The sequence below is a fragment of the Musa acuminata genome, chromosome BXJ3-8 (genome assembly GCF_036884655.1).
Source record: "Musa acuminata AAA Group cultivar baxijiao chromosome BXJ3-8, Cavendish_Baxijiao_AAA, whole genome shotgun sequence".
In the NCBI taxonomy this organism is placed as follows: Eukaryota; Viridiplantae; Streptophyta; class Magnoliopsida; order Zingiberales; family Musaceae; genus Musa; species Musa acuminata.
The window spans coordinates 3,878,795-3,899,265 of NC_088356.1; the positions used below are offsets into that span (position 1 = coordinate 3,878,795).

Sequence of the window (20,471 nt, forward strand, 5' to 3'; positions counted from 1 at the left end):
GAGGACCACGACAAACTGGTAAAACCATTTGCGACACGAAGGCCACCCTCCACAGTGGAACACAGACGTACACCCAGAGCAGGGGATCCGGCGGGCCCACATTTCTGGCCACGAAACTCAAGCCACGTACGCAGAGGAGCAACCATTCGAGGGGCGATGAACTGCGTCAAGCATGCCGCGGATCACGTTAACGTGGCGGTCGTGGCGTCACCATCTGCTAGTTCGGGCGATCGAGTATAAAGAGACTGGAATTAAACATGATGATAGCAGCCGTCCCTTCCGGTAGTATGGTCATCAGTCAATAAAATAACCGAAATAAATGTCACCTCGCCGTTCCCAGAACAACCAACCTGAGCCAGAAATCAGAGGGAGAGAGAGAGAGAGAGGAGCCCAAGAAAACAAAAGAGAAAGATCCACCTCGAACCCATCTCCTTTCCTCTACTTCTCGTCTCTTGGAATTCACCCAATCCGTGCTGCTCTTAGATCAGCGCAAGCAACAGCAGCGGCGGAAGAGTTTATCGGTTGGAAGGGCACTTCGATCGGTAACGGATCTTGGATAATCCTTGGGGTTGTAGGAGGAAGAAGGGGAGGAGGGATGAGGGAGGAGGAAGAGACGGAGTGGTTCGCTCGCTGGGAGGAGCACCTGCCGTCGCCGGAGGAGCTCACGCCGCTGTCGCAGACCCTCATCACCCCGGCCCTTGCGATCGCCTTCGACATCCCCATCCCCGCTGACGGCAACCCCAGCCCGATCCTGTCACCGCACTTTCTCCACCGCCCGCTGCCCCCTCCCGCCTCCCCCCACCTGCCGCCGCCTCCTGACTTCGAGACATCTGACCTCAACTCCGCCTCCGCCGCATCCGGGAGCGGTGGCGGGGGCGACGAGCCCGCGCGGACCCTCAAGCGGCCGCGCCTCGTCTGGACGCCGCAGCTCCACAAGCGGTTCGTGGACGCGGTCGCCCACCTTGGGATCAAGAACGCCGTCCCCAAGACCATAATGCAGCTGATGAGCGTCGACGGCCTCACCCGCGAGAACGTCGCCAGCCACCTCCAGAAGTACCGCCTCTACCTCAAGCGCATGCAGGGCCTCAGCACATCCGGCGGCGGCGGCGGTGGCCCGATCTCCGCCTCCGACGCCGCCACAGACCAGCTCTTCGCCAGCGCCCCCGTGCCCCATCATTTCCTCAGTCGAAGGCCGGTCGCAGGGCTCGGGGGGCCTGATCCGTTCCTTCCGTATATGCCGGTGACGGCGCTGCAGCACCACCAGCAGATCACGGCTGCCATGCAGCAACAGCAGCACTACCACCAGAGGCATCTGGGGCATTTCGGATCGCCAACAGGCGGCGGGGGTTTTGACCATGGGTTTCTGAACCGGCCAGCCGTTTCACAATCGGGGATGCATCAAATGCTAGGAGCAGCGCCGGGTATGGGGTTGATGCAGTTAACGCCCTCGTCTGCGGCTTCTTTCGTGGATGATCTGGAGCCTGCAAGGGGAGGCAGTGGCGAGAGGAAGGTACTGACCCTTTTCCCGACCGGTGAGGACTGATTGGGCTATTCTATCATTCCCATGTCTATTCTAATTGTCATTATTAGTGGGCCTCAGTCGGAAAATTATTAAGGATCAGTTGATTTCTCTTAGATAATGTGATTCTCCCGGGTATGAGTAGTAATGCTTGAAGCATATCGTTTAAAGTCCTAGGATTCTGAATTCGTCTTCTCATATAGTGTATTGATCTGGCATTAGCAACCAATGATATTTGTTTCTACATCATCACATTCTGCTTACACTGGATGCCTTGTTTCAGTGCTTATTGACTGCAAGATTTGGGGTTAAGTCCTCGGGGATTACTGATGGATAACAGGTTTATTTTCAGAATAAACAAAGGAAAAAGCTTTGTTTATACCTTGAGAGAGGGAGTTAGGAGTTGAATGATACATGGATACTCTTATTGCTAGTGTGCTATTTGATCCCTAAGCCTCTGCTTCTGCAATAAGTGTACTTAATAAGTGATTACAGTTTTATTAGTTTAAGTTCTTCTTTTCCTTCTCTATCATGGGTTTGAGGTGATTTGAGTTTTTCTTTCTTCTCTAGGTTAGCTTTGTAGGTGATGTTTCCTTATTTAGTAGAATATTAACAAGAACAATGTCAACGAGGGTGGCACCTTTGGGTAATTATTGTTGTAAATTGCATGATGGAACATTTCTGTTTCATGTAGGCCACTTTTATGTTAAGGATGTTTTCTTACGCCATGACTGTCATCTGAATCTAGAGCATATGTTGCTGTCGTATGGAAATCCTTTTGTGTGTGATAGTCTTCTATCTTCCGTTAGATTCATGTCATTCCTGCTTTCAAAGAGTTGACTTCCTTGACGAGAGAGATTTAGCTTGGGTTTACAAAAAGGGATTTATGTTGTAGTTGTATTACTTTTCCATATTTATTTAGGTTGTAAAAACATAGGTCCGGTAGCTTCTAGTTCAGTTCTTTCCTAGAGACTTGCTGATCATTATAACTAATGGTCATCAATTGCCCTTTTTGTATATATCACAATACGATGAAGCCAGAGCTATTGATTCTTAGGGGAACACTGATTATTGTAATTATTTAGATAGTCAAGGAAATAATTATAGGAAACCAAGTACAGAATGAAACGGATCAAAACTTTTTATCACAACCCTTTCTATATTTACAAAATTTCAGATCGAGTCAGACTTAATAGAATCTGATCTGTTCCCTTTTGTATTTTAAAGACCAGCATTAATGTGATTATCAGACAAAATCAGAACATGGTGTGGCTCGAAAATATACGGCTGGCAATGTTGTGAAAGCAAAGTGTCGTAGGCAAGTTGATCGTAATGATGGATTGGATGTACAACTAGGTGAGGGTGCAGATGCTGGATCTCAGTGACACTGATAAATCTCGACTGTGATAGCTCAAATTAAGAGAAGCACTTCCGCAGCTTTTGGACTTGCCAAAAGCTCTTCAAATTAGGTTAATTTGAAGAGCTGGATGAACAGAATCTATTGGTTCTAAAAGTTCTAAATAAAGAGCACAATATACCCAACATAGCTATACATTCTTAAGCAAGAAATGAAATTCATTGGAAGAACATCAAGATTCATGATAGTGCAAGACCTAATTATTGTGATGATAGGCTCACAAAGCTCTATCAGCCATGCTCATTTTTTGAATATAGTACCCTTTAAATATGTTGTGCTATGACATCCATTCCTTCTTTTGAACGAACATTACACCCTTTCAACTCAGAAAAATATCGGTAACCTATTACTAGAAGCTTGTGGTGTTTTAAATGAGTAGGTGAAGCAGTGATTTTCTACTTTTTATAATATTTTTTGCTTTCTGACACAAATGCTTGCAGAATTAGTTAGCAGCAAAAGTCCACATTAAGCAGGCATTTAGCAGTTTGTTCCATTGAGTTTGTAACTATTATATAAGTCCAAAAGATCTTCAAAGCATAGGATGATATTGGTTCTAACCTATCATATCTGATTTGATATTATGTTCAAAGCTATATATGACTGACAAATTATTTTGTTGTCCTTATCATGTTCCGATCTGAATTGATGTTGCTCACCATGGTTAAATGGGTAATATGGACTTTACTGCTAACTAATTCTGCAAGATTATTGGTTTCACAATGAATAATAAGCTTATATGGATAAAACTCCACAGATAATAAGCACAAGATGCCAAGTATTCTTATTCCTAGTCATTTGAGGTTAGGTTAGCTCAGAGAAGGTGTTTTATCTATGGGAACACGTATTCGGGTGAATACTTTGAACTTTCTAGTTTCTAGAAAGTACCTAGAACCAAGGTTCGTTGTATCGTACCGTACCGGTATTTCGACCCGGGCTCGGTACGGGACCGGTGTACCGGGCAGTACATCAGGGCGTACCGAGCGTCCTGGTATACCGAATATTTTTTTATTTTTTTCATATTATAGCACTGTGATGGTACCGGGCGGTCCGCGTACTGATGACCTGTCGGACCGGTATGTACCGCCCGGTATGGGTGGTATGCTTTGGTACGACAAACCTTACCTAGAACAATCTAGAAAGTTACATCTCCTGTATGTCAACTATCACATCTGAAGTGATATATTATGTTCAAAGCTATTTAAGACAAATTGTTGTTTTTTTTATTCTTATAATATTCCAATCTGAATTGACATTGCTCACCATGGTTAAATGCGTGCGTAATGTGGACTTTTGCTGCTAACTAATTCTGCAAGAGAAGTGGTTCCACAATGAATGAGACCTAATGTAGATAAAACCTTATTAACAGAAAACAAACATAGAATGTGTAGAAAAATTCCTAGTCATTTGAAGTTAGGTCAGCGTTGGTGTTTTATCTATGGGAACATGCATTTTGGGTGAAAATGAAAACTTGCAAGCAACAGGACAGAAGGTTGATGGAAAATCTATGGTGGTTGTCATCCACGAAAACTGCTTTGAATGAAAGATTGTTGACTACTACTTCCTGTGACACCTGAAATTATTTGCACAGGTAAAATGTAGTTTCCTTTTTTTTTTTTTTATGAGACTGTAGTGTGGAATCATGTGTTTTCAGTGTTTGCCGGTTACTAAGTAGGAATAGTTTTTTGCGGTGTGTATCTTTCTTGAATCATTTAATCCTGCAAATAAAGATTTCACCTATGTGACCTTGTTTTTATCTTTTGAAGAAAAAAGATTTGCTTATACAATCCTTTGTTTGCCAACAGAAATCATGTGGGCTTTAGGATTGGGAATAACATGGCATGAATTACACATACCTCCTGTATGTTCTGCAATCGAATCATTAGATGCTTGCTTAATGGTCAACAATGAAAATAATTACGCTTGGGACTAGCATATCCCAGAATCTTTGGCTGGCATAAAATGACTTGGGATACTTTTTTATTATTATTATTATTTTTCCAAGGAAAAATAAATATGTATTACTGAATCAACCTAATACAGATTGTGCTTTGGACATCAATCAGCACACAAAAGGTAAAGAGCATCCTGCACTATTTAGTTGTCAAATATATTCTCATATGCTGGAAGTGCCTTTTTTTTTTGTGTGTCTGTGTGTGTGTGTTTTCATGTTGATGATCTACTACACATGAGAGTCATTTAGCGGTACAGTTCTTAAACAATAAAAATGTTTTAAACCGTAAACTAATATTTTATAATCTTTTAAGTTTAGATCACCAAATGAAGTGTCAGCAACTTGGAAGTCCTTGATTCTGAATCGTGCACGAACACACGCGTCATGTCTCTCATGTGTAGTACCAAACCAGAATCCAGTGCAGAGCATGTTCTGGTTGCTTTAGATTACCTTTTGACACTTGGTACTTGATGAAAATATAACATTGCCCCACCCGGGTACCATTTTGCCCGGATTCCGGTGCATGATGTTCTTCGTTAGTTGGTTCCAGATTTGGGATTTGTTGATTCTGCTTCTCTTTCCCAATGTATTGGGATGAATCGAAATGATGTTGAGGTTGAACATTGGTTTTCAATCTTTCGCGGTGTGCCCTGTACGGACAGTCACACCATTCACATGCATCTTAATATCCGAATTGTACTTGCCACAAATTTTGGATTTTTATGTAGCATAGATAGACGTTGCTTGAGAATTTGGTTGACACTGCTCCAAGAGGAAAGGAAAAGCAATAATACTTTAGCAAATGGTTGTTTATAGTAATTGATAGCGATTTCTGTATTGCTCCCCTCAAACTCTAAATGTCGTACAAAACTTACTCTTCAAATTGTTAGAACAATGACGTTGAAACTTAAAATAACTTCTTTTTTTTTTTTGTATTTAACTCTTTTAAATTTGTTTAAAATTAAACTACTAAAGAGTATTTTAGTTATTTTAATTTTTAATACTTTCGAAAATTCTGAACACTTGGATATGTATAAATGTTGTTTAAAGGGTCTAATAGAAATGACGATTATTGATTGTTGGCTTGTATCATTCATCAGGGTAACAGAAACAAACGCTTGGATGTATAGTGATTGTATCATTCGTTAGGGCATTGGGTTCTTGGTAATTGTGGCTTGCTTTGTCATATTGTGAGAAAAAGATATCGGAGCCTTAGTTCAGATAAGATCTTCAGTGATGAGCAATCACCCTCGGAGACTCTACGCAATGGCTTCTAATGCTGGAAGAATTTTAGCTATCGTTCAATTGCAAGATACTAATTAGTACAAAACAAAATAGAAGGTAATGAATGATCTATTCATGCAAAAACTAGCTAGGAAATTGTTCGACGTTGAAGTGCACATTTGGGCTTCATTCGCAGGACTATCATACATAGCACAACAGATTGAGTTTTGTTCTCAAGATTATCATGCGTAGCAGACCACATTCAGTTCTCTCAAAAGACTATCATATATAGCACAACATGCCTTGGAATGCAGGTAATTCTGTGTTGAAGCTGTGATGTTATTTGCACCACTAGTAACAGTAGTTATTGCTAATCCTTTGGTCTATCTGTTAAGTTTCATGCAGAATTTAGTTCATCTTTTTTTTAAAACGACGGTTGTAGAAAAAATCATGGCTCATGTTACACTATGCCTCTGTTATGCTTGTGCTAACAGGATATGCCAAAGAATTAAATATGAGATGATTCTAGAGTGGGGATACCATTGATCCTTCGACAACACATTAGGTGTGTTTTGCACGTTACTGGTGTATCTATGCTACATCTAATATATGCTTAAAATGCTCAACATAGGTATGAGAGGCTGATGAAGGGTTTCTTTGTTTTGATGGATCCAACATTTAACGAAGACCGGATCTAGCTTGTCCTCGAGAAAGAGATGGTTCTAATATCCTAAAGTGATCCAAAATATTATTATTTTCACCTTGTTGAGTTCCATCTCACTTTTTCTGACGCTCAAAATAACCTCTAATAGCATCAAGAATTTCGTAAAAATCATTTGAAGAGTTGACAAATGCTAGAGCACAAGGTACATTTTGATGTTCGGAAAACTAGCACATAATCGGTGATAGTGTATGTGGAGACTGAGGCTGCTCCATAGAGCTTCCAAGTTAAAGTTTGCTTAAACATCTTTCGAGTGTATAGGCTAATAGCATTATGATCACAAACACCTCGAGTGACAGAATTATTGTTCATTGAATTGGCTTCATTACTCTTATATTAGGTCAAATAAAAATTAAGTTAAAATTAACCTTAAAACGAAAAGACTTGCATAACTTAAACTATGCTTTAATATAATAAAAAGATGTCGAATTCTTCTTTCATATAATAATAGTTTTCTATAGATATATTAAGAGACAAAAAAAAATATTATTTTATTAATATACATAAATTATAAATATTTATTATAATTTATTTATTCATCAAAATATAAGTCAAAAGTCGAGAAATATTGTGATGTCAACTCAAAAATAAAATCCAATTAGCTCTACCTAACGGTGGAGGAAGGTCTGCTCTAATGAAATCTGATATATTACTATAACCCACTAGCATACATCAAATGTCCAAATGAGCACTCCCCCAAAGCAGAGAGAGAGAAATTTATCATACGGGATGAGTTTATGTTCTCCCAATAATAGATGGAGGCAAACTCATATCACACTCCTAATAATGGATAGAATGATATCCCTTACTCACAAAAATAAGAATATATTTATCCTAACAACGAATGAAATAATATATTAACAACGACCTGCTAATCATCTTTGAAGGGAATCATCCTATTTGCCCTCGATAAATAAACAAAATTATCTCATATTAATCATATTTATATCGAAATAAAATAATATATTAAAATATTTTAATTTATATTTTTAATATTATTAATATCATATAATATTAATCAGTCATCAATTGACTTGAATTCTAACTTAATCGGTTCAATTGAACTCAATTTAACTAGAATATAAATAAATCGAAACCATCTTAGATATATATAATTTAAATTAAATAAAACTTAATTTAGGTTAAATAAACTTGAATAAGCTAAGACCATCTCAACATGAGCATACTTGAATAAATTAAAATAGATTGAGTTAGATTGATACTAGGCTGAGTAATCTAATTTGGTTTAAACATGCCTAGTAAACATGACTGTGCTAGGCATCCATCGGTTGAGTCAAGCTACGTACGAGTTGGGTCGTGATCTACTGGCTCCGCTTAATCTGTTGGCTAAGTTTATGGTCCGGGCTAACCTACTGACTGATTTTAACATAAATATTAATTAATTCTATTAATTTTAAATTATAGAATTATGGAATTATAATCAAAACAATCAAACGAGCCGGATCCAACAAGCAACGTATATAAAAGGAACTAAATAGGGTTTCGGCTCCGTTCATGATCGAGATCAAAAGAATAGAACGAGCCGAATCCAACAAGCAATGTACATAAAAGGAACTAAATAGGGTTTCGGCTCCATTGTTGATTGAGATCAAAAGAACGAAATGAGTCGGATCCAACAAGCAAGCAACGCATATAAAAGGAACTAAATAGGGTTTCAGCTCCGTTCATGATCGAGATCAAAAGAACGGAACGAGTCGGATCTAACCAGCAACGTATAAAAAAGGAACTAAATAGGGTTTCGGCTCCGTTCATGATCGAGATCAAGATAATAGATCGAGCCAGATCCAACAAGCAACGTATAAACGTGAATCAAATGATTCAGAGAGCACACAGCCAGACATCGCATATCCCATAGAAAGGAAGACATAAAAAGAGGAAACAAGAAATCCATCATCAGTTTCGATCACTGCCTTATCCGGATCTAAAGAACAAAACCAAACAATCGAATCAAAAGCGCAAAGAACAAACCTGAAGGCTTCCCAAGAACCACGCAGACCAAAAATAAGAAAAGCGAAATCCATGTCCAAAAGTCCAAGAATCGAGTTGAGACCTGAAGCGAGGCAAGGGTTACACAGGAGGGATGCGGGAGGAGCTCAGCTGCCCCAATCGACTTCGCTCTCTTGGACGGCGATGAGACGATGTGTTTCTTAAGGAGCAGACAGTGTGACGAGCGAGAGTTAATTTCTTGATCGAGAGGAGGGAATATAAAAGCCGTTCCGATTCGTTCCAACTACGAATTACATTACGACGGATCCGTTCCGAACTTAGATCAGAACTTGATCTTGATCTGGATCCACGCAATCATGACCCTCCATTTAAGGAGTACATATATATATATATATATATATATATATTGATATGCTTCCTGCCACAAATTAGAAGATCTGTGTCTTCGATCTAATGATCGGCACGCATACTTGGCAGTGTTAATATGAAACCGTGCTGTGCTTGGTGGCCTCGATGCAAATAATTCCACGAGGCCTGTTCCCTAATCTTAAAGCTTGAAGTGGCGTGTCTGCCAGGATGCTCTCATGGCCATTCAAGTATTTTGAGGATGATCTCAGGAGTGACGTGCCTGCGAACAAGACGGGCTTGTCTTGTACTGAGACTCGGATTTCTCCTCGGTCACTATCGTGTGTGTGTGAGAGAGAGAGAGAGCGCACTGTCATCGCCTTGCGAAGCTGCTCAACTGCTTCCTTCCCAGCCTTATCTTATTTGGTTCTTCTCCCCACTTTGATCAGAAGAGGGCACTCGGAAAGCTCGTGTTTGCTGTCATGGACATCCTCTGTCCACAGTCCCTCATCCTTTTCTTCCTCCTCTTCTCCCTCTCTGCCCTCTACCTCTTCTTCTTCTACTTTAGGAACAACTGTCGTTCGGCCGGCGGCGGCGGGTGTGCATATCCCCCCCATCTCAGGCCATACCCGTTGATCGGCCACCTCCCACACTTCTTGAGGAACCGCCACCGCATGCCCGACTGGATCGCCGAGTCCCTCGCCGCCACCCCGACAAACACCTTCGTCCTGACCCGCCCCGGTGGCATCCGCGGCGTCTTGACCGCCAATCCCGCCAACGTCGAGCACATCCTCCGCGCCCACTTCGACAACTACCCCAAAGGCCCCCAGTCCATCTCCCTCCTCCACGACTTCCTCGGCGACGGCATCTTCAACTCTGACGGCGACGCCTGGCGCGTCCAGCGCAAGACCGCCAGCTTCGAATTCAACACAAAGTCCCTCCACTCCTTCGTCGTGCGCTGCGTCCAGCGGGAGATCCTCTCCAGGCTCCTCCCTTTGCTGGAGAGATGCTCGCTCAAGGATGCTGCCTTCGATCTGCAGGACGTTCTGGAGCGCTTCGCGTTCGATAACATCTGCAACGTAGCATTCAACCAAGACCCCGCCTGCCTCGCGGAGGATGACGACAACGGTGCCCGCAACAGCTTCTTCTCTGGCTTCGCACCCGCCTTCAGTGACGCCGCCGTGATCAGCGCCGGCCGGTTTCGCTACGCCGTACCGAGACTCTGGGTCATAAAGAAGCTGCTGGGTGTGGGTTCAGAGCGGCGGCTGAAGGAGTCGATCGCCACGGTCCACGACTTCGCCATGCAGATCATAGGGTTGAAGAAGAAGGAGAACAGAGCCTCTTCTTCGTCGCCCCAAGCCGAGGACCTTTTGTCCCGGTTCATCGCCAACGAGGATCACTCCGAAGAGTTCCTTCGCGACATCGTCATCAGCTTCATGCTCGCCGGGAAAGACACCACGTCTTCGGCGCTGACCTGGTTCTTCTGGCTGCTGTCCTCGCAGCCAGAGGTGGAGGCCAAGATACTGGACGAGATCAGATCGGTCCGAGCGCGGCGTCCCGACACGACCCGCACGGTGTTCGACTTCGAGGAGCTCAAGGAGATGCACTACCTCCACGCGGCCATAACGGAGTCGATGCGGCTGTACCCGCCGGTGCCGTTCAACACGGTCCATTGCCTTTCCGACGACGTCCTGCCGGACGGGACGGCGGTGAAGAAGGGGTGGTTCATGACGTACACCTCGTACGCGATGGGGAGAATAGAGACGGTATGGGGGCCGGACTGCAGGGAATACAAGCCGGAGCGGTGGCTGGAGGAGGAGACGAGGACGTTCCGGGCGGAGAGCCCGTTCAAGTACCCGGTGTTCCACGGGGGGCCGAGGACGTGCCTGGGGAAGGAAATGGCGTACATCCAGATGAAGTCGGTGGCGGCGTGCATGGTGGAGAGGTTCGCGGTGGAGGTGGTGGACAAGGAAGCATGCCCGGAGAAGATGAGGTCCTTGACGCTGAGAATGAAGCGTGGGCTGCCGGTGCGGCTGCGCTCGCGTGAGTGAGAGATGTGCGGCTCATGAGTTGGTGCTGTGGTTGTTCTCCTATGGTTTCCGATTCGAATTGGAACATTGGTCCACACACCTGATGAACTCGACATGAGCGGTGGATGGTTCCTCGGCCACCGGATGGTTAGCTTATTTTATGGTACAAGGAATCAAGCTGACGTAATTTTGTTGTCGCCTTTGTGATGGAGTCGTGTGAGTTAATTAAGAATTATTTTTATACTTTTTGGTGTGGTAAACAACATGGAGCCGTGGCCTCGGGGCCAACGCGGCTTGGTTCGGGTCCGGAAGGCGGGATCTTCTTGGTGCGGCCCTCGGGTTGGCCGAGGGGGTCGGTCGCGACGGTCCGATGGGGACGGGATCAGTCGACTCTGCCGGAGGGGGCTCCTCGGTTGGGGGCGCGCTCCGTCTGCGGTCCTGCACACAAGTCGGGTCGGGAGACGCGACCCGACCCCTTCGACGATTGAGTCAGTAGATGGTGGAGGGGATGGAAAGGAGAAGAAGAAGAGTTTGAGGTGTCTCCTTGGTGTGTTCTCTCCTTCGTCGTCTGTCCGGTCCCCTTGCTCGTTCAGAGTGCGAGGGTATTTATAGGGGAGCTTGCTGCTGTTTGATGTGCCCGCTTGCAGGGGCAGATGGTGGCGTCTGACATTGGTTTGGTGTGGCGTGAAGAGCCGAGCCTAAGCGGGTGTTAATGCGCCTCGGGCTGTGTTCTGGTCCGTTTGATCGGGTACCGTCGCGTCGATCGAGATGTGTGACGTCAGCCGAGCCTTATCGTAATTACTATCCTCATCACTTTTGACTCTCGCAATATCACGATTTTTTTAATCTAATTAAAGATTATCTTTACATTTCTAATATCATAATTTTTTATTTTTAAAAATTATATTAAAATATTAAAATAATTATTTTTTAAAAGTTGTAAGTTAAAATGATGCACATGATATCACGTGTTAAATAAAGCACCAAACTAATAAAATATTATTTTAAAATATTAATTTGATGACGACATATGTTAATAATTCCAAACCTTGCCGAATACAATTTGTCTGTCGTCATTTTTATGATCGAAATGGGCCCAAAACCGAGCACGACTTTTGACCAATTCACACGCCAAAGTCTTCTCCGTTATCACACAACTTTGATCTCACCCAAAGTCTTCTTTATTATCACAAGACGACAACACAAAATTGTCTCACCGCCCAAGTCGAGAATAACATAATGCTACGTTTTGTTTCAAAGCTTGCGACGTTGCTGAGAAATTACAAGGGGTGATTCCCACGTTAATATTATTATTATTATATATATATAATATAAATAAAAGAAATAAGCATGCATGGTACGTACCAAGTAACCATCGCATTAAATTTATAACCTTTGTTAGGTTTTAGTGGAGGGTGGATCAATGGTCAGTTCTCGGAGTCCATCACATATAATAAATTTATGATGTTGAATTAGTGTCTGATTTAATTAGATCACCCGTTTTTTACTGTTCCTCGTTCCCATAGTCGTTTCTATACCAACACGGTAGCTTTCTGAGGTCAAATCCAATGTGGAAGGTTCTCAGTCGGTTTTCGTGGTCGTGCTCACTGTTGACCGGCGTGAGTAATTACTCTCACATTAATTATAGTCAACCACACAAGTGGACACTGACCACGTGGCGTCAACTAATGCCTCCCTCTCTCTGCAATCGCAGTGAAGCTACGAGGAAGAAACCCCCCGACACGTCTATATAGCTCTTCCTTCCTACCCTCCCCCTTCTCATCGCAAGTCATCTCCTCCTCCTTGGTCTCGGTGTTTGTGACAACTGGTTGAGTGAGTGCAACATGGTTGCGGAGGGGACGACAGGCAAAAGGGTGGTGGACGAGGTCTCCGGCTGGCTCCGGGTTTTCGACGATGGATCGGTGGACCGGACGTGGACCGGACCGCCCGAGGCCCTCTTCCTCATGGAATCGGTCCCGGCCTTTGACACCCCTCGCGACGGCGTCACCCTTCATGACCTCCCTGGTGACCCCTCCCTCCGCCTCTACCTCCCTTCGCCGCCGCCCCCTGAAGGGCGCCGTGAGCCGCTTCCTGTTTTCCTCCACTTCCAGGGGGGCGGATTCTGCATCAGCCGCGCCTCCTGGTTGATGTACTATCAATTCTACGCCCGCCTCGCTGCCTCCGTCCCAGCGGCCGTGGTCTCCGTCGAGCTTCCCCTCGCCCCCGAGCACCGCCTCCCCGCCGCCATCGACGCCGGCTTCGCCGCCCTCCTCCGCCTCCGAGATCTGGCCCGCGACCCGGAATCCGAGCTGCTCCGCTCGGTGGACTTCTCCCGCGTGTTCCTTATAGGCGACAGCTCTGGGGGGAACCTGGTGCACCTGGTGGGTGCGCGGGCGTGGGAGGAGGAGGAGGCGTTCTGGTCGCCCCTCAAGGTGGCGGGCGGGATCCTGCTCCAACCGGGGTTCGTGCGCTCGACCCGGAGCCGGTCCGAGCTGGAGCTCCGGTCCGACTCGGTGTTCTTCACGCTGGACATGCTCGACAAGTTACTCGCTCTGGGGCTGCCAGAGGGGGCCACCAAGGACCACCCCTACACGTGCCCGATGGGGGAGGCGGCGCCGCCACTGGAGACGGTGAGACTGCCGCCGTTCCTGGTGGGCGTGGCGGACCGCGACCTGATAAGGGACACCAACCTGGAGTACTGCGAGGCGATGAAGAAGGCGGGGAAGGAAGTGGCCGTAGTGATAAGCGAGGGAGTGAGCCACTCCTTCTACCTCAACAAGTTCGCCGTCGACAACGACCCAACCACCGCCAAGAGGACGGAGGAGCTAATCGCCGCCATCAACGACTTCGTCCGTCGCCATTGATCCATCCATCTCTATCCGCCTCTGCCGCGATCGCCTTTTCTGTCGCTATCAATAAATAAAAGTAATATTCTTATGTGATGTGGAAGTGCTAAATAATGTGTTTTTCTGCAATCCCCACAATTGCCTTCTTCTCTACGTTTAAAAGAATTCATAGTATTAATGCTCGTCGATTTTAGTCTAATGGTCAATCCGATGCGTCAAACTTTCTTCCGATTTAGATTTCATTAGGTGTCTCAAATGAATGTTTACTCTCAACTTTCACTTTAACTCGCGAGACCACCTCGATCATGTCGTTCATGCTGTGTCTTCTCAGGAGATGTAGCCTGCAGAGAAAAGCTACATCACAACAGCGAGGAGGCTGCGTGTTTTGGGCAGTAGAAGCCGTCGATGTGAGAGGCGTGGAATGAGAGGGTCTCAGATCACTGCGGGAAGCGCTATGTTGCGGGAGAACAAAGCCTCATCTCTCGGTGTCGGCAAGGATGCGGGGCTGACCGCACGTCACACGCTTCCACGCACGCCATTAACGTGGAGACGCGTTCGAGACGCAACGAAACCCTAATCTGTGATGGTTTCGCTGTATAGTGTGACAAAGGCAAGAAAGAAAAGGTTGCGTGTGAGATCAAACCTTCGAAGCAATGCTGAGCATGAGATGATCGAAGCTGTCGATCGATGATTAGACTGGCCACGTGATCTACTGTCTCCATTTTTGCCTGTCAGATTCATCTTGGCAATGGTCGACAGGCATCAACTATTGTGCCAGCTGAGAAGCAGCAGTCGCATGCCTTCGTTCTCGGAAGGATTCATTGGCTTTCTTCTGTTCCCCTTACTGATCAGATTATTGCTTTGTTCATTCTCCACGAGTCTGCAAACCTATTACGTTGAGCTCCACCTTTTGCTACTCTCTACAGTAATGATCGATGTGCCTTCTTTTTGGCCTCGTCTTTCTTCTTCTTCGTCTTCTCCGTTCGTATACGCATGGGGAGCACACTCTCACGTTGATCGAAGGATGTGCGGCTTCTTCGATCCAAATCAGATGGTGGATCGCCTATGAACATAAAGCAGTTCAATGTCAATAAATCCCTTTAATTGGATTTAGATAAGCTCGAGTTCAGCTACCAAAGTAGATGAATAATTAAGGTGAATTTTACGAGTGCCTTATCCATTGTCATCCTCATCCATCCACTGTACTACTGTACATGTGGCGTGAAACCAGTCGACATGGATTTGATTCAAATACCATCATATTGGAATTTACAAGCATTTTATGTTTCCTTGGGTCAATGCTTTAGGGGATAAGAAATCATAGCGTGAGGAAATGAAATTTTAGATATTATGACTTGATTAAACTATAAATATTTCATGTATCTCTATATTTTATATTTTAATGGGGAAGAATAAAATATGAGAAAATATATAATTTTTTTAGAATTTATATGAGATAAAACTTGTGTTTGGATATATTCTTTTTTTAAATAAAATTTTATCTTATAAATTTTAATACTTTGATTTCAATTAAAAATAATAATTGAAAATATCAGTAAATATTTTGTGCCATCGTCATATGATCTTAGATAAAATGTGTCTTCGTCATTTACTATTTTTTTAAAAAATAATGATCATTCAATTGACTAAATATATATATATATTTTAAAATATTAAATTTATTTGATTTAATCTTATCTCTTAAATATATAATCTGTGTTAAACGACGATCTTTCAAGTCAGTAAAGAAAAACTATGTTACTGTACTGTTGTTATACCGACACTCGTCCTCTACTCGCAAGCTCCGTAGTCCAATAATGTCCTCCCTGAGGACCATCTCCACACACAGCAGGTGGAGGTGCCCTGTTTCCATAGAATATGGTGAAGCCTAACAGCGGCTACGGGTGCACCTCCTCCTCTCCTGCAGCCTTTTCCGACGCAACCTTCGTCTTCCCTCCCCTCGCCGTTCAACGTGGGACGTACCCTTTCTTCCCCTCACTCACACACACAGCCACAGCCACAGCCACAGCAGCAGCAGCAGCAGCAGCGGCAGCAGCCAGAAAGAGACACCACCGAGGTGCCTGACACCAGACGGATAGGAAGACAGAGCAAGGGCCATAGATGGAACACGTCGCGCGCGCCCACTGGCGACGGATCACCTCTGCTTTTCTCTCCGTCCAAAGGCCGACTGCGACCTCTCCTTTGGTGGATCATCCGTTGGCGCCTTCGTCCGGGGAGAAAGCGACGGCGAGACGAGGACACCACGAGCTACTACACTCCAACTGCAACAGGCCATTTCTCGACGTGTAAGAGCTGGTCGAAGCGGGTGGAGGAGCTTCGGCCATGGCCAGCGAGGGAATAATGTTGGGGAGATTGCCACGTACGCAGAGCATATCCACCACGGGAACAGCAGCGCCTGCTGCATGCATGCCTGCCATTAGCTCCCCTCTTACGTGCATGAAACTTCGCAAGTCATTTTGTCCGAGGAATAGATCAATTAGAATATTATTAATACTATCAACTCGATAGATTAATTGATTCATCAACTTCATTTAATCTAAATTACTTTACTTACTTTGAATATGAGACCGAGCGGGATATTTCAACTTAAAAGGAAATCTTTGTTTTGGTCTCCCAACAGTGATCAAAGTAGACGGGCAAGTCAACGCCGACATCATCAGCAACGACTGAGAACGCACGTCGACCGCTGTGTGTTAACCCCAACAGCATCTACAGTATCGAACACTGCGGGCAAGGGCAGTGGTGGTAATTTACCTGACCTTGCGTCCAACTCCAGGAAGGGTTAGAGAGAGAGCGAGAGAGAGAGAGAGAGAGAGAGAGAGAGATTCATTCCTCCTTATCCGTTCCTTCCTCCTAAAGAGACAAAAGCCAAGCAAACGAGAGGAGCATTTTTAATGTCCGTATCGATACTGTACATGTATTGTGTTACAAGAGGGGGAGAGAGAGAGAGTTCAGGAAACCTTTGTCTTCTTCCTCCCTTCCAGTCTCTCTCTCTCTCTCTCTCCTCACTTGTAGCCTTGTTGCCGCTGCACAGATCCAAACTGGGTTAAGAACTCGATCCCATACCACCGGTTCTTAATATACAAATCAAATCCAATCTTTCGCCAGCCTAACATGAGTTGCACACTAGTTTTCTTCCCAAGAACACTAAGCAAAGAGAATATGATGGGTTGGTTGCACAACGAGGGCATTACCTGCAATGAAGGGAGACGCTCCTCTCCCGTCACAGTACATACATCAATCTATCAACCCCAACTGGCCTACTCTTACTGTAATCATCCTCGGGATCATCTCGACATGAGATTTCTACGATCCTCCACGTTGATCGGCCCGTCTCATCACTTGGTGAAACACACAAATGCCTTGACTATTTGATTTGAGATTTCCTGGAGAGTGCAAAATATTTTATGCACTGTTTTCTTGCGTAGATTGGAAAAGAAGGCCTATAGATGTGATTGAGATGAAATCTACCGCTTTCTACTTCGTCTTCCTCCTCCTCCTCCACTACGCAGTGAGGGTGGGGTCCACTCCGCCGAGTTATTTCCATTAAGGCCGCCCGAATTTGTCGCCTCCTTCTCTGCCTTCGACAGCTCCCTACTCTCCTCGCGTGCTGCTTTCTACCTCCTCTCTCTCTCTGCTTTTTGTATCCGCGCCTCGTCTTTCTTTGCCATTGATAGTTTCCCCGGGATTAGCGGGATCGATGACAGGAAGAAGCGAAAGAGGGTACCGGGAAGAAGCGTAGTCGGTGCCGGGAGAGGGAGGAGCCCGTGTCATGAGAAAAGGAGAGAGCTTTCTTTGGCTTTGATGCTATTTCGTCTCTGCTTCTTGATCTTACCCGCCCGCTGAGCACGGTTTCGCCATGGCTGGAAGCAACGAGATTAACGCCAACGAGTCAAAGGTGCTCGCTCTCTCTTCTTTAATGTCTTCTGCATTAGATTTCCATTTCTGATGGGTCGGCAGCGCGGCTGTCTGTTCGATGTTAGGGTTTGGCCTACTTGATTTGTATCTGTCTGCGGGTTTCGTGATGATTCATTCTTGTTTGGTTCGATTTGGCAAAAATCGGAGCTTTGATGGATTCGATTCGATTTGGTAATCCCTTGTGCTTTCCATTCCGAGTTGGTAATCGAAGAGCCCCATTCGTTTCATCTCGTCTGCATCATCTCGTAGATTTCGATCAGGTAGAGCGAAAAAACACGCTTTTCGAATCGTTAGCGGCTCCTCCTCCTCCTCTTCCCAGAATGCTGGAAAGTTTGCTTTTTGATGCACATTCGCCTTCCGTTCTTCCTGTACTTGATCGAAAGCTCGAAGCAGAGGAAGGCCTTCTTGTCGCTCTCTTGATCTCACCTCCTCTTCGCTGTGTTCGATGACGGCGCAGACGGTGGTTCCGCTCAACACATGGGTCCTCATCTCCAACTTCAAGCTGGCCTACAACATGCTGCGCCGCCCGGACGGCACGTTCGACCGCCACCTCGCCGAGTTCCTCGACCGCAAGGTTCCCGCCAATGTCGCCCCCGTCAATGGCGTCGTCTCGTTCGACGTCCTCATCGACCGCCCCACGAGCCTTCTCGCCCGAATCTACCGCCCTGCCACCGCCTCCGCTGCCGTCGCGCTCCTCCCCGACCTGTGCCGGCCGCCCTCGCCCGACCCCTTCCCCGTCATCATCTTCTTCCACGGCGGCAGCTTCGCCCACTCCTCATCCAACAGCGCCATCTACGACTCACTTTGCCGCCGGTTCGTGTCCCTCTGCGGCGCCGTCGTTGTGTCCGTCAATTACCGCCGAGCACCCGAGCACAAGTACCCCTGCGCCTACGACGACGGATGGGCTGCGCTCCGGTGGGCGTCGGGCGAGCCATGGCTTCGCAGCGGAAGGGACGCCAAGCTCCGGGTGTTCCTCGCGGGGGACAGCTCGGGGGGGAACATCGCGCACCACGTGGCCGTGAGGGCAGCGAAGTCCGGAGTCGAAGTCTCCGGCAACGTGCTCCTCAACCCGATGTTCGGCGGCAACCGCCGGACGGAGTCGGAGAAGAGGTTGGACAGGAAGTACTTCGTGACCATCGAGGACAGGGACTGGTATTGGAAGGCGTACCTGCCCGAGGGAGCGAACAGGGATCACCCGGCCAGCAACCCCTTGGGTCCCAACGGCGCGAAGCTTGAAGGGCTGCCCTTCACGAGAAGCCTCGTGGTGGTGGCAGGACTGGATCTGGTTCAGGACTGGCAACTGGCGTACGCGCAGGGGTTGAAGAAGGCCGGCCACTCCGTGAAGCTCGTCTACCGTGAACAGGCCACGATCGGGTTCTACTTGTTGCCCAACACCGACCATTTCTACCAAGTCATGGATGAGATACACGACTTCGTCGGCTCTAACTTGTAGAAGCAACTGTTCTATTGGACTCTGAATCATAGGCGTGTGTGACTCGGTAGCCTGAGCTCGTGGTAGATGACCTCCTCATGGAAAGAAGGATGTTTCTTCAGATGAACATTGCTTACTGTAGCAAAGGGAGAGACACGAGCTGGATCACTGCTTGGTTAGTGTTGGCAGTAATTATGAGAAGAATCGAAGGCCATTTCAACTATATGATTGATTGCATGTATTATAAGTACTTTTCCACCGCTAGGTAATTAATTAAAGACCCAACAAGTGTCTCTGTCTCGTAACAGTTGCTCCTTTGGAGGTTCTCTTTTGGCAGTAGCGCTCGCTATCTTGTCAGCTCACCAGTGGCATGGTCTGGAAACAGGGTTGAATCATCTTAGGCAATTTCCTTAGTTGTTTGCAAAAAATAATAATAATAAAAAGGAAGAGAAGTTGGATCACAGTCAGTCTCACTACTTGGCAGCTTCTTTGGGAGCTGCACCTGTTGTCATGTGGCGGGGGCAGAGTTTGGGAGACTGGAAGGGAAGGGCTCAGAGACACATGGGTTTTTGTTGTGTGTCCAAAGGGGAAGAATCCACCTTTCTCGTCTGTGACAATCTAATGGGGACCTGGTCGGCCCTGTTCTTATCTTGACTTCCATGCTTAAGAGATGCATGGTTTGATGATTCATGTATCTCAAGTCTCATTCATACATGGGATAGGGTTTGATTCGATGAAGGTCACAGAATGGCGTCCATGAGAAAAAGTGCTGTGTAACAAGATGAAGCCATTAAAAATATGGAGCAGCATGTCGCTGCATATGCACTAAGACGAGCACTGGGCATACTGTAGTCCCATTTCTTTGACCTGACCTGCTTTATTCACTCGTCTAAGGACTCACTACTTGCAGCATATTCTTTCAAGTAATATAAAAGAAAATAAGAACGGAATCTTTGAATGATAAATCAAAATATATATATATATATATATATATATATATATATATATATATATATATATATATATATATATATATATATATATATATATATAACAAACTGAGATTAAGGAAATTAATT

The 20,471-nt window shown here is 45.7% G+C and overlaps 4 protein-coding genes across 4 annotated transcripts; all 4 read left to right on the forward strand.

Moving 5' to 3' along the window:
* The first annotated feature begins 278 nt into the window (after nucleotides 1-278).
* Nucleotides 279-1,782, forward strand: LOC135644671 (transcription factor MYBC1-like). Its single transcript, XM_065162450.1, has one exon. It carries the CDS (start codon nucleotides 320-322, stop codon nucleotides 1,541-1,543), a length of 1,224 nt encoding a protein of 407 aa, XP_065018522.1. The 5' UTR covers nucleotides 279-319; the 3' UTR covers nucleotides 1,544-1,782.
* Nucleotides 1,783-9,524: 7,742 nt separating this feature from the next.
* Nucleotides 9,525-11,377, forward strand: LOC135646254 (cytochrome P450 CYP94D108-like). The gene has a single exon (XM_065165597.1). The coding sequence runs from the start codon at nucleotides 9,628-9,630 to the stop codon at nucleotides 11,194-11,196; it is 1,569 nt and encodes a 522-aa protein (XP_065021669.1). The 5' UTR covers nucleotides 9,525-9,627; the 3' UTR covers nucleotides 11,197-11,377.
* Nucleotides 11,378-12,941: 1,564 nt separating this feature from the next.
* Nucleotides 12,942-14,117, forward strand: LOC135644055 (carboxylesterase 15-like). Its single transcript, XM_065161445.1, has one exon. It carries the CDS (start codon nucleotides 13,020-13,022, stop codon nucleotides 14,037-14,039), a length of 1,020 nt encoding a protein of 339 aa, XP_065017517.1. The 5' UTR covers nucleotides 12,942-13,019; the 3' UTR covers nucleotides 14,040-14,117.
* Nucleotides 14,118-17,569: 3,452 nt separating this feature from the next.
* Nucleotides 17,570-19,615, forward strand: LOC135644477 (gibberellin receptor GID1C-like). The gene is made up of 2 exons (XM_065162064.1): nucleotides 17,570-17,940; nucleotides 18,418-19,615. The coding sequence occupies exons 1-2, from the start codon at nucleotides 17,902-17,904 to the stop codon at nucleotides 19,411-19,413; spliced, it is 1,035 nt and encodes a 344-aa protein (XP_065018136.1). The 5' UTR covers nucleotides 17,570-17,901; the 3' UTR covers nucleotides 19,414-19,615.
* The last annotated feature ends 856 nt before the right edge of the window (nucleotides 19,616-20,471 follow it).